The sequence below is a fragment of the Cibotium barometz genome, chromosome 55 (assembly GCF_041138505.1).
Source record: "Cibotium barometz isolate CiBa-2024 chromosome 55, ASM4113850v1, whole genome shotgun sequence".
NCBI classification, from domain to species: domain Eukaryota; kingdom Viridiplantae; phylum Streptophyta; class Polypodiopsida; order Cyatheales; family Cibotiaceae; genus Cibotium; species Cibotium barometz.
The window spans coordinates 18418227-18432023 of record NC_141100.1 but is presented as its reverse complement, the minus strand read 5'-3'; the positions used below and the strand labels follow the sequence as shown (position 1 = coordinate 18432023).

Sequence of the window (13797 nt, the reverse complement as noted above, 5' to 3'; positions counted from 1 at the left end):
GAACATATATACATAGTACTAGCTATACAAACAAGTGTGGTTGTGTAAAAATTCACGTGAGTGTTTTATCGTATTGCTTTGTATAATTGAATTCTTGCTAATTTAGAAGTTTTTCATAAATAAAGATTGTAGATAGGTTGTAATACAATAATTCACATAAGTTTTTGGTTATATATGCAAACTTTGTTTGTGAATGTTTGGAAATTTTGAGATCCTTCCCTAATGACCCTAAATTGGTATGACCAAATCTCTTCATTTACTAAGCCAAAATCTAGAGAGAGAAAATGAGTATAGAGAGATAAAATTATGCATGGGTAAATTTGTCTAAATGAAAATTATCTATTTAGTCTCAGGGACTCCCTATGCGAAACCGAGCTAAGTTCCAACTTTGTAAACAAGTTGGTATAACGTAAAGTAAACCTCGATGGTGGAAATCTGGAAATTGGTCATTCGATATCAGAATTGGGTCATGTAACTTATAAAATTTTGTTTCTATAATATTTCAAGAATATTGGAAAATACAATTTTAACAATGAATCATCAAACTTGTCCATCTAGTAATAGGTTAAAAATTGCACTTTTCAAACTAAACAGATAACCATGGTTCCTATGCACTAACTAGGAGTAATTGACATGGGGAATGATAAAATATTGACGAAAAACAAATTGATTATGTGCATCTTAAAATGGGATAGATTTGTGACCTTAGATTATAAAAATAATGGCATATGCTAAGGTAGGCCAAAGTGGACTTATTGGAAGCTTTAATCCTTGGAAGTTAATGAGGCTTTGAGAACTCACACACTTGAAAAAATTATTTTTCACACGTGGAGGGTGAGGGGGCCATCTAAAGAGAGTAACGAGGCGAGGAAAGAAAGGCTAGCCTATAAATATGAGAGTATACATTCGGTATCATCCTTCGAAATAACTAGGTTGGCTTTCACAAAGTTTTCCTCTTGGTTCCATATAAAGAAATTCAAAGTAAGACATGTTAGATATTAAGAGATAACTCAGTGCTCTCTTAGAATGTTTATGGGAATGATGAGAGTCTTATACAAGACCCAAGTCGTGAAAACAAAACTCGAGCAAGATAACATAAGTGTGACAATGACTATAATGGGGGAGGATCCCAAGGAATGGGAAGAATTCCGAGAAAAACTATGTGACCGACCCGAGAAGAAAAGACCCTTGGAAAGTTGGGAAGAAATTGAGAAATGATGCCAAGAAGGAAAAGGTCTTTGAGAATTAGGAAGATACCGAAGAAAGCTAGGAGCCCTGATGAGTGGATCTCTAAGAACTTAGGAAGGAAACCATGAGTTCATCATGAAGAAATTAGATTTTTTGAGAGAGGATACCTAAGTGATTTTGGGATTGAAAATCTCAAAGGAAATTATGAGATTCATTGGCAATGAGAAGATGAAAAAGTAATGAATCCTTGAGGGATTGGAAAGAGATGGTCCCGCTAAGAAAAGTCCTTGAAGGGATTGATCATGTCTATGTTTATTGGCATAATTATATGTCATGATTATTGCCAATTATTAATAGCTTATATACAATGAATGATGTTAAATATCTTGTAAAGGATTGTTTTCCAATGTTTGATGAAAGAAATGATTAATGCAATAACTTGGAAGGCATTGCAGATCGTATGCGCTCATATCTTAGATGTTGCATTAAGGACCCCAGCATGAGAAATCACGAGTTGAAACAGCTACGGTGGTCGTCGGTATTCAACTCGACAAGGTTGGCTCTATAACCCCTCTATGTGTTTGCACAAGTGCTCGAAACGGGCTATATGAATTGTGATGTTGTGTACATAATAATTGTGCCTTATTCTAATCTCACATGGGTAATTCTCAAGAATTTGGATGGGCAATTCTCAAGTAACCTAGATGTTGTTCCTAGGTTCTATGAGAATATTGAACTCGAACAGGCAATTCCCACACTACAATGGTTTATATTTATGATGTTGTGATAAAAGTGGACCAAGTTAACAAGTAAATATGAATTGTAATACTCATTGAAATTTTTTTCTGGGGAGGATATGCCCATTATAATTTCGAGTTTGGACACAACTAACATCAAGAAGCTAGTAACACCAGCCACCATGAGTTTGAGGTCTAAAGTAATTGATCTAGATAAGGGGACCTAAAGGCATTGGTCAAGACTATTTTGGGACCTAAAGGAATTGGTCCATAGTATATTGGGACCTAAAGGAACTGGTCCATAGTATATTGGTACCTAAAGGATTTGGCCTAGGCAATATTGTTTGTGCAGAAGACGTCGATGTGATGATAACTATGTTGACATATGATCATGGCTATGATGATGAGGAAGACAAAGATAAAGAGTGTTTTTTTTAAAGAAATGTTGCGATGTGCCTGTATTTAACAAATCCATGAGTCCTAATACCCAATGTTGGCTAGGGGCTTGTGGGTGAACTCCCTTTTACATGGGCACAACCCAATAACCGAATAATCGAAACATCGGATCCAATGTTTGAGTTGTTGGGTGGGTGGCTAGACCCATGGTAATTGGACTTAACCAATGGATCTGGAAACAATTAGGAAAATATAAACATGGGCAACACATTCGGGTTAGAAATCGTTCGTTCCCAAAAAGGAGGAATTGCTTGCATTTCTCAAAGAAAGGACTTTTCCAGTTGGGCCTCGGGGAGCCGTTAAGATAGCCATTCGAAGAGGGAGGCCCCAAGTAAGTCACTCTACCTCTTAGAATAAGACTTGCGCTATACATTTAGATTACAACGATGGGGTAGGGGTCTTACAAAAACATTGTTATCATAAATTGCACATTACCTCCTTTGAGCTCTAAAAATACATGATATAGTCTTGTGAATCAAATTTTTTTTTGGAGTAAGACAAAGCCTGCATTGTTGCAATTAACAAGCAAGTGCTGGATAAAAGTTGCTGTAGTTATAAAAAAGGAAGAGGCCAAGGCATATCAATAGCAAGCAGCTTGTCTATATCAATTTCGAAGTGCCTCATAGTAGATTACAACAAAAGAAGAAGTTTATTCAACAATTTTGTGGTGAGGTGTCCCTTGAGGTCTAATGCAACAATGGCTCCAAGTTTCCTATCTTCATGCATTACACAATGTGAATGGTTTTATGGAAACATAGTTGAAGATGCATTTGAGTTTTAAGCTTACAACAATCAGAAAATTGCAAGAGTTAGGTATGTATGTGGTATGCAAGCCATAGATGATGATGGTGATGATTATGCAGATGCACTTTTTGATTTGCATGACAGTGATAAGAATTTGTATGTATGTGCTAAAAATGATATCCCTAGTGAAGAATCTTTTGATGATTGTGATGGTTCAATTGATGCCCACAACAACCTAAAAAATGTTTATAGCTCACAAGTTTGCATGATTGAGAAATTAATGTGTTGACATTTAATGAAGTAATTGGATATGATGCAAAGATAGAAAAATATATAGACATACTTAATATTCTTGACTAATTAAATGGTTTCAAAGAATGGTATACAATTGCGAAAAACTATATGAGATTATCAAATCAACTATCAGCTGATGACTTTTGTGAATGCTGAACATGATAATGCATTGATGAATATTTTGGGAGAGAAATGCCACAATTTCAAAGATGACTACATTGGCAAACCAAAATAGTTTGACAAGCTCATGGAGATAACGAGGACGAAGACAAAGCACATGATGCTTGTGCTGAGTTGCTTATCTCTTTGTCAACATATGGATATACATCGGAAACATTATCATCACTTGAAACTTCACGTACACCTCAACGTCGAGAGCCGCTCCTTATCTTGTACTCAACTTTGTTTTACATTTTTAGACTTTAAAGAATTGATACTTTATATATCATTGTAAGCTTTGAGTGGACACGTGCTTAGTGTCCTCATAGAGGAGCCGTTTCACCAAGTACCCTAACTTTATCCCTGGGTCTAATGCTAAACCCCAATGGGCTTAGTGTTCCCATAGAGCAACCATTGCACCAAGTACCCCAACTCCATCTAGTGCCAAACCCCCGTTATAATGGGGAAGCATAGACTAACATTCATAGAATGGTTTGTATTAACCATAGTTTATGATCGACTAAGTAGAAGGTATCAGTCAGAGTCAATCAAGGTGATGATTAAGTAGAGGTAGAAAGAATCATGGGAAAGATCGTATGAAAATGTATATTAGAAGAGGAGTGGTGGATCAACATTTGTCCCTCAAAATAAAAATCCAGGCTACGCTTCAAACTTGAAGTGTCCTCTTGTCGATCCCAGAACTTATTATCCATCTCCTCAAGTTAGCCCTCTCCTAGTAGATAATTTTTGTTGCTAAGGGGCAAGCTATCTAAATCTTAGAACACATCACATGATAAGGTGGGACCATCATCCCTTAAACTTCATTTAATAATTAAAAATCCATGCAATCTTATTATGAAGGGTAAAACCCCCCCCTTAAAAAGGTACATTAGCCTTCAAATTGGAGAGTTGTTGTGTGAACAAGACAAGTTGATGTTTGTGAGCCAACCCTTAGATGTGAAACTTGAGGAGGATAGAGATGAGAGAGGGGAAGAAGGAATATTTGGGTAGAATATTCGCTCAATGAGTGAAAAAGATGAAAACCTCTCTCACTAAAGGGATTTCTCTTTAGGATAAAAAGTAACCCCCCCCCTCTCTCTCTCTCTCTCTCTCTCTCTCTCTCTCTCTCTCTCCGATAGCCCTTCAAGGGTTCTTGGGATAGTTTCCTACGACGTAAAAACAATTCTTCTTCTTTTTCTTATCTCTCTCTCTCTCCTAGCATCTCTTTTCTCATGAGTGAAAAAGATGAAAACCCTTATCTGACTAAAGGGATAGTTTCCTATGACATAAAGACAATTATTCTTCTTTTTCTTATGTCTCTCTCTCTCTCTCTCTCTCTCTTCTGGGATCTCTTTCTCTCATGAGTGAAAAAGATGAAAACCCTTCTCTCACAAAAGGGATAATTTCCTACGACTTAAAAACAATTATTCTTTTTTTTCTTATGTCTCTCTCTCTCTCTCTCTCTCTCTCTCTCTCTCTCTCTCTCGTGGCATCTCTTCTCTCATGAGTGAAAAAGATGAAAACCCTTCTCTCACTAAAGGGATAGTTTCCTATGACGTAAAACAATTCTTCGTCTTTTTCTTCTCTCTCTCTCTCTCTCTCTCTCTCTCTCTCTCTCTCTCTCTCTCCCTCTCTCTCTCTATGTCTCGTTGCATCTCTTTCTCTCATAGATGAAAACCTTTCTCTCACTAAAGGGATAGTTTCCTACCATGCAAAAACAATTCTTCCTCTTTTTCTTATGTCTCTCTGTCTCTCTCTCTCTCTCTTATGGCATCTCTTTCTCTCATGAGTAAAAAAGATGAAAACCCTTCTCCCACTAAAGGGATAAATCCTTCTCTCTTGGGTGAAAAGTAAAGCCCCTCTCTCTGGGGTGAAAAGTATAGCTCTCTCTGTCTGTCTGTCTGTCTCTCTCTCTCTCTCTCTCTATCTCTCTCACACACACACACACACACACACACACACAATTCAACTTGCTTAACATCCCACAGGTTATGCCCTTTTCTGGTGTATTTATTTCTTAAGAAGGTCAGGAAGGGTCATTCAAAAAGCAGCCCGAGTGTGTGTGTGTGTGTGTGTGTGAGAGAGAGAGAGAGAGAGAGAGAGAGATTGGTCTGCACCAAAAATGGCATAGTTTGTGGCCCTGTGTTCGTCTTCTTCTCATCATCATGACCCCTTCACTGTTTTAAAACTATTGTTTTTACCAGACATCTGATTTCTTTTTTGTTAAAAACCCTAGAGAAAAGCAACGCACTTCCCCTTCTCTGCTTCTTGTTGGAGGCGGCGCTTCCAGCCTCCCTTGGCCACACATACATTCATGCTTCACCTCGCTGCAGACCCTTTGCCCTAATCAGCTACGGCTCTCGCCTCTTGTAAGTCTCCTCACCCGTCTTTGTGGTTTTTTCTGTCTGTAGTTCAAGCTTGTCGCTGCATTTTGCATGCCATCACCATAGCCTGCAAGCTTCTCGCATATTCAGGCCTTTATGTGACCATATCTCTCCCCTTGCGGTTAAATTCGCAATATCTGACTTGCAGATGGTCCTCACGATTTCTCTTCAATCCTAGAGGGAATCGTAAGACTTTAGGGTTTCTGCTCTTAGCTCAGCCTGATATGCTGGATTGCAATGAGCCCTGATCTTCTGTAAATTGAAATGGGTTTAAATTTTGGGTTTCTCAGCGTATTTTGAAAACCCTAGGGTATGTGGATAGGGTTCTTATTTTGATGCACTATGGTGAGCAAAACTTTTCTTTCTTCTGCTGCAGAGAGTAGCTCCGGTTCTTTGCCTGCTCTCGATGGTTTCTCAGACGGAGGCCACAACGTCCAGTCTACGGAAGGAGTATGGCAGCCAAGCTCGTACAGAAGAGGATGTGGTCTCGCATGGCAACGTAGCCTTCTGCCAGCGATCTCCTCTGTATGTTAATGGTGAGGAATCTGCGGCCTCCACCCTGGCTACACTTGCTGGAGAGGCGAAGCTCGCAACGGCTGATGTCAAGGCGCCTGGAAGCAATGTCGTGGCTGTCTGCAAGTCGCTGATAGCAGGAGGCGTGGCTGGTGGAGTGTAAGTATTGAAAAAACTCCCATATGCTTGACTCTCTGTAGTCACACACACACACCAGACACACACACCCACACCCACACCCACACGCACGCACGCGTGCACAGAGAGAGAGAGAGAGAGAGAGAGAGAGAGAGAGAGAGAGAGAGAGAGAGAGAGAGAGAAGCTTTCATGGTGTGGCACCATATTTTTTTGCCTGTGTGTTAAAAAGTCTCAAGATTTTTTCTCTTTTATCCCGGAGGAGAAAGAGCATTCTATTTTTAAATAGTGATATATAGGGACAAAATGGAGTCATAATCCTCTGCAAAGCCAGAGGTTGGAATGAAGGGGGGACTCCCTCCATTTCAGGCCTTACTATGTGAGAGACTGAGGGCGGGAGGTTGCAACACAACTTAATTGTATCCGAGGCTGGGATCAAGAAGGGATCTCAGCTCCAAATGTGGAAAAACTGTTCTTTGGTTCTGCTTGCCTGAGGGTGCTCATAGTGAGTGGTTGAGAACTGTCCAAGTAGTGTTGGTGCTATATCCTGCATACCACATGATGCAGTCCAACTCAATGACCGAGTTACCTACCCCATGTAATGAAGCTTGTTACCCTTTGCCCTACATGCTGTGCTTGAGACTTGCTCGATGCCCTACACATCTGTGGCAAATAGCGGTTTTAATTATAATGGCCATCTAAGAGTAGCTCTGGTGTGGGATCCATCAGAGAAATAATGTGATCCTCTAGGGGATGGAAGCTGCATGAAGGGCCTTCAGAACCAGCAAAGATTCTGAACTATCATGTTGACTGAAAGGAGGATGGATGCACTGCTGAATGCGAACTTATGCCTCAGCATTGCAGAATAAGCAATGAAGGGGTACCGGAAGTGAGAAGGGCATTTTGAATGGTTATATCTGCAACGGAGCCCAAGATGTCTAGTTTTGGTATTTTTTTATAGAGCATGCACATACAGGCGTACATGCATGCATTTGTACCAAGAAAAGCATGATTAAGCCAGCTGGAGAGCAGAGTAAGTGTGTATCAGAACAATGAGATTTTGATTGCAATCAAACATTCTAACTCCTTGGCAACATGTTTTGGTGCGTGCAAATAGTTTTTTGTAAGTCCTTGAAATTTACTAGCCTTTGTAGTTTTAATTTTAGTATACAAGTTCTCAGATTTTTGAAACAGACCATATTTAGATTCTGTTTGATTATATGATACGTTGAGGGTTGCAAGCTTGGGACAGCTTGCTTGCTGTTTCTGGCTTGATGCCGGTGTTTTTTTATTTTATTTTTGGTTTGTTGGGGGGGAGGGGGGGGGATTTTGATGCATAGATGATCACTCATCACATGATTTCTGACCTTTACACTTCTGGCTATTCCCAGGTCTCGTTCTGCTGTTGCCCCGCTTGAGCGTTTGAAGATCCTTCTTCAAGTAATTGTTCCCCTCCAAAACCTTATAATATCGTGCCTCGTGGATTCTACTCTTTTTTTTTGGGGGGTGTGTGTGACTCGGGATTGTTGTGTTGTTTTGCTCCAAAATTTCTAAATGCATGTGTTTTGCTGCCTCGGTGAAAAAGTTTGTGATAAAAGGAAACCTTCTAGCTGCACTAACTAAATAAACAGCTCGTCTCCCAAGTGGATGCATCAAATAAGGGCCATCTTGAGGTGGACTTCTAACTATGCATGGTCAGGAATTTGACATCCATTTGCACTCGTGGCAAGCTCTTGGCAGCAAACAAAACCTTCAGTTTTCTAAGTCGAGCTCTTCGTATTGTGTGAATCAATAACATGTTGGAGTAACTCCACTTTGAGAGTAATTCGGAGATCCATTATGCCATCGCTTGGTACCTCAATGGTATTCTTAACCAGAAATGCAGAAACACTGTTTCTCAAGAGTCAATGTTTACACTTCCATTTACCAGTTCCAAACCTCCTCTTAAGATACCCCCAACTGTTTTTTCCCCATATTTCCTCACTCCTCCACATCATGATCTACCCCAAGTTTATCCTCCGTTCTCTCAAAATTCTCCTTTATTTTTTGTTTTTTTCCAGTTTGTACCACATAATGGTAAAGACGTGCTGTTCGTACTTTAAGGCTTCCATTGCGCTGACATCAACCATTCGTGTTCCTTTTCTGCCCCATGTGACTATGATGGTGCGATGGTTGCTTGAAAATAGATGGATTGGGAGGGTTTTTGGGTTATGGCTTGAATGAGTTGTATGAGGGACTTGGAGTTATGCTTATGGAAGGCATCATTATTTTGCATCAGATCTCTTGGAGTTTTGATTAGGCAAGGTGTCATATGCGCTTTTTGTGGAGTGTATGTTCTTGTATGTTTGACTATCATATTGGGGTTTTTGTGTGCTATTTGTTGCTGTTTGTCTTTGTAGCCTCTTAGTTAAGTTCACTCATGTATTTCAATTTTGTTCCTCAGGTTGAAGGTTTTTGAACTGTGATTTCAGGTTCAAAATCCTTTGAAACCGAAATACAATGGAATGGTCCAAGGATTGAAATACATTTGGGCTACTGAAGGCATAGCTGGATTTTTCAAAGGGAACGGGACAAACTGTGCTCGCATCATTCCCAATTCTGCTGTTAAGTTTTACAGCTATGAACAAGCTTCAAGGTTGGTTTGCATGCTTCACATGATCAAGCATTTAACCGTAGTGATTATTTTGCATTCAGCTCACTATCTGAAGCTCCACCCCATAACTAGATTTGTTATTTCAAGCCTCATGTCTTAAGCTCTGGCTGCTTGCTTTAAGCTTTGTGTATTATGGCTTAACATGCAGTTCATCTCTATTGTCCTAATGATATAGCCATTTGGAGGTCTTTTGATGGAATGTAGAGATTGTCAGGCTGCACAGTGGAGATGGTCCAGTATTTGTATTGAGTGAGGAGATGGGTTCTGGCATCAAGGTCTGGTTGGGTTGCAGGGATTGAGATTGTTGGGCTGCAGAGTGAGGAGATGGGCTTTGGCATCGATGTTCAGTGTATGTTGTGGTACCAGCCTCACTAGGCATATAAGGAAGACAGAGCAGTTCTAGTAATGTGAAAGACAGATAGGATTGTCGGTGTCCCTCTCAGGCATATTTGGAGTTAATGATGTGAAGCTTTGTGAGTAGATGCGCATAGAGTCAAGAATGCACTCTGGTTTTTGTTAAGTATGGGAATTACCTCTCTATTTGTATATATTGTCCCTCTCCAGGCGTATGTGAGAAGTTCCGGATCTGGGTTATGAAAGCAAGGGGTTTGATGAGATAGTCAACCACAGTTTGCTCACAACTACATGCCTGGCAAGTTTGGCAAGTAGACTGAGGCCGTAAAAGTGCATGCCATAGAAAAGAAGTAAGCTAGTAGCTGTTACCCTCTCACGTACTTATAGAAAGGCTTTTCTGCCTGTCATGGGTCCTCTTGTGCATCTTTGGGCACCTTGTATTTCCATCTGTCTTTCGAGATTTTGGCAATAAAGATACATCAATGCAGTCTCTCTCTTTGATTGGAAAACAGTGCCGAGGTCTATGTTTAGTTTCTTGATTGGTGTTTGGTAGAAAGACAGTTTTGGTGGAATGGAAAGCCACTCACTTTGTCCCTTCTTGGGCTGCAGTGCAATCTTATGGTTCTATAGGAGGCAAAGCGGACAAGGTATGCCTCATCTGCTCTGATGTTTGGATTACAACAGCTGTTTTATGCACTTTTGTGGTTAGATTCTGCTCAATGCACTTGCTTAATGCGACTGTGAGAGGAGCCTTTTCAGCAACTCTTTAGACAGAGATGATCTCACCCTAAATGGATTTAAAGTAGATAGATATCAAATCAAGCAAGTTTTTAAAGGTATCCTTTATTCATTATCTGCATAACAGAGGATGCTGAACTTACTCCGTTACTCCGACTTGGAGCTGGTGCATGTGCTGGAATAATTGCCATGTCTGCTACCTACCCAATGGACATGGTGCGGGGAAGGCTTACTGTTCAGGTAAGATCGAACTTCAACTAAGGCTGTTTGGACCAAAACATCCCTTTTTCCAAAAGAATGTACAGCTGACATAGTCTTTGATAACAGACAGAGGATTCACCCATGCGCTATAGAGGCATGTTCCACGCAGCATCAACAATCATCAAAGAAGAGGGTCCCAGAGCAGTGTATAAAGGCTGGCTGCCTTCTGTCATTGGAGTAGTGAGTGCGAATTATGATTTTGCAGTTTGCTTGTGCAGTTAAGCTTACCGTATGGCACTTGGCTGCAATGATGACTTTGGTTGTGTTGAATTGTATTATTGTAAAAGGTGGGATTGTGTTTCCATGTGTGCAGGTTCCATATGTTGGTCTAAATTTTGCTGTATATGAGTCTCTTAAAGACTGGATTGTGAAGAAAAAATTGATCACCAGGCCAGGGGAGAACTCTGACTTGAGTGTGCTGACAAAGCTTGGATGTGGAGCAGCAGCAGGTACTATAGGTCAGACTGTGGCATATCCTTTAGATGTGGTACGCAGAAGGATGCAGATGGTAGGATGGAAAGACGCTTCTCCTGTCATAACAGCTGATGGTCAGCTGAAAGCACCAGTGCAATATACTGGAATGATAGATGCCTTCAGGCAAACAGTCAAGAATGAAGGCTTTGGTGCCTTGTACAAAGGCTTGCTTCCCAATTCTGTCAAGGTGGGTCTTTTTTTTTGTTTGAACCTGTGTATATCCGCCCTTTTTTTTGGTTTCTATTTTTTAATCCAAATGTTAAACCTTAGTCTAAAATGTCTGTGTCCATAGCTGTGGCTGTAATTTAAAGTGAGTGATCTGTTCTGCAGGTGGTTCCTTCAATTGCTTTGGCGTTTGTGACATATGAAATGATGAAGGATCTCCTAGGGGTTGAGTTTCGAATTTCAGATTGATGTTTTTTTTCCCCAAAAAACTTACATGGTAGATTTTTCTTTGAAAAAGTTGATATTGTAGACCTCAAATGCAGGCAGGAAGGGGGATCTTAGGGGCTTTTTTTAGGAAATTCCTCTGGGGTTACTCAGCTTTGGATTCAATCCTGTTTACCTTTCGCTAATCTATGAGAGCATCGGTCACATGAGATGGCTTTCCGATCATCATACTATGGTCTTCAAGGGTGTTTTAGCTACAGTGCCTAGCAGGCCTAGACATGGTTTCTGGAGCGGTTGATAGTGGCGCTTCCGTGGAAGTTTGGCACTTTGTGTCACGTTTTTGCATGGATTAGCTGAACTGGCAGATTTTTTCTCAGGTTTTTTCTGCCTTGCACAGTGAAATAAAAAATGTGCCACCTACCCTCATGGAAGAAGGTCCATTTCTTGAAGGTTTTTATTCTTTTTCCCTTGAGAGAAGAAAATCTGCAATAAAGTTTGGACATGGTTCAAAGCACTTTTTGAAGTGCTCTCATGAATACAGTAAGCTTTGCATCTGTAGGATGCAACAGCAAGCATTTACACTCTCATCCTTCTCATCGATACTTTTTGAAACCTCTGAAAGCATGTGGATTGAAACGTGTGTGTGTGTGTGAGTTTTAGAGAGAGAGAGAGAGAGAGAGAGAGGATTGTTCTCCTTTAGTTGTGACTTTTCTTTTGTGACTTGGCTTTTGTGTGAGAGAGAGCGAGCAAGAGAGGATTGTCTACTCCTTCAGTTGCCTTGGCTTTTGTGACATCTGAAATGATGATTGATCTTCCCGGGGTCAAGTTTCAAATTTCAGATAATCCCCCCCTCCCCCCCCCCCCCCAAAAAAAAGAAAACAAAAAAAAAGAGCTTTTCATGGTAGAATTGTAGGAATTTTTTCTTGGGTTCCCTTGCTTTGGAATAAGCTTTGGACTTATTCTTGTGTAAATTTCACTAATCTATGGAGGCTCGGGTCTCTTGATATGGCCTTGTGTAATCTCTCGAGGTCTTCTAGCTACAGCGATAGCAAGCTCAAACCTAGTGGTTTGGAGGGATCCCGCTCTTGCCATGGATTTGCTGAACTGCATATTTTTTAGTCAGGTTTTACTTACTTTGCAAAACAGAATTACAAAATGTGCCACCTTCTCTGGAAACCCTCATGGAGGAAGGCTCTTGCTTCTTGGATTTGAAACGCATTGCTTTCAAAGGTTTTGTTCTTCCCCTTCTCCCTTGAGAGAGGAAATCCTGCAGTAAAGGTTCGGAATTGGTTCAAATTGCTTTTTGAAGTGCTCTGACCATTACAGTAAGATTTTAGCCAGCATTTAGACTTATATCCCGCTTATTGATCCTTTTTGAAATCTCCGAAAGCATGTGGAACGGGGAGCGAGGGGGGAATTTGTTGACCTGTTCGATTTTCTCTCAAGGGCTCTCTCTCTCTCTCTCTCTCTCTCTCTCTCTACCCCCACACCATGCTTTGATTAAGTGGGTGGTGCCCTATGCGTGTCCCACCCTTTTAACCACAAGTTGTACTACTTTTGGTCTGATAGGTGCTTTGTCAAGGCGAATGCCAGTTTAACCCACCACCCCCTCTCCAAGCCACCACAAGACACATCCCTCCCCCCCCCCCCCCCCCTCTCTCTCTCTCTCTCTCTCTCTCTCCATCTCCACATCATGCTTTGATTAAGTCGGTGTGCCCTATGCACCCCCCACTCTTTTGACCCCAAGTTGATAGGTGCTTTGGCATGGCGAATACCAGTTTAACCTTGCCCCCCTCCCTAAGCCACGACAATACACATCCATGTGTCTGTGTGGGAGGAGTTTCTATACAAGAAAAAAAGAGAGTGGAGTTTAAGCCCTGCCTCACCTTTTGCAAATCATTGAGACCTTCATTTTTGGGTACCATGCAGTTTGAGATATGACGAAGTACATGTTGAGAACTACTGATATGTTGTCTTTGACCCGTCTTTGCTATGTGAATGTAGGAGGCATCACAGCTAGCCACACTAATTTAAGGTGATTGCGAGAACATGGAGGGTTAGTCAAGAATAGCCATGCTTGTTGAAGATGCATAAGAGACTTTATCATTACTCTCTATCCACAAAGGATAGATGTGTAGCTAGAAAGTAAATCACTTAACACACATAGGAAGAGTGGAAATAGTACTCTTAGTAACATTCAAGAAATGGAGGACTGCAATGAAGTATGGATGCGACCACACACTACGCCCTCTAGTTCTTGAGGTCAAAAGGTGGATGAACGTATAGCATTAACCTTAATCCAAGGGATTTCCATTAA

The 13797-nt window shown here is 40.8% G+C and overlaps 1 protein-coding gene across 2 annotated transcripts; it reads left to right on the top strand.

The window, feature by feature from the left end:
* The first annotated feature begins 5580 nt into the window (after window positions 1-5580).
* Window positions 5581-12065, top strand: LOC147607455 (mitochondrial adenine nucleotide transporter ADNT1-like). 2 transcript variants are annotated; one of them, XM_086790840.1, is made up of 10 exons: window positions 5617-5947; window positions 6111-6216; window positions 6339-6634; window positions 8002-8050; window positions 9082-9245; window positions 10227-10264; window positions 10483-10595; window positions 10683-10796; window positions 10930-11277; window positions 11421-12065. In XM_086790840.1, exons 3-10 carry the CDS (start codon window positions 6369-6371, stop codon window positions 11502-11504), a joined length of 1176 nt encoding a protein of 391 aa, XP_086646966.1. In that variant the 5' UTR covers window positions 5617-5947; window positions 6111-6216; window positions 6339-6368; the 3' UTR covers window positions 11505-12065. The 2 variants fall into 2 exon arrangements, with proteins under 2 accessions (XP_086646965.1, XP_086646966.1); XM_086790839.1 differs by lacking the exon at window positions 6111-6216 and having other exon boundaries at window positions 5581-5947.
* The last annotated feature ends 1732 nt before the right edge of the window (window positions 12066-13797 follow it).

Coding starts and splice junctions, on each gene's coding strand:
- LOC147607455 (XM_086790839.1), top strand. CDS start 6,369: ATGGTTTCTCAGACGGAGGCCACAACGTCCAGTCTACGGAAGGAGTAT. Junction 6,635..8,001: donor GGAGGCGTGGCTGGTGGAGT/GTAAGTATTGAA, acceptor GGCTATTCCCAG/GTCTCGTTCTGCTGTTGCCC. Junction 11,278..11,420: donor TGCTTCCCAATTCTGTCAAG/GTGGGTCTTTTT, acceptor TCTGTTCTGCAG/GTGGTTCCTTCAATTGCTTT.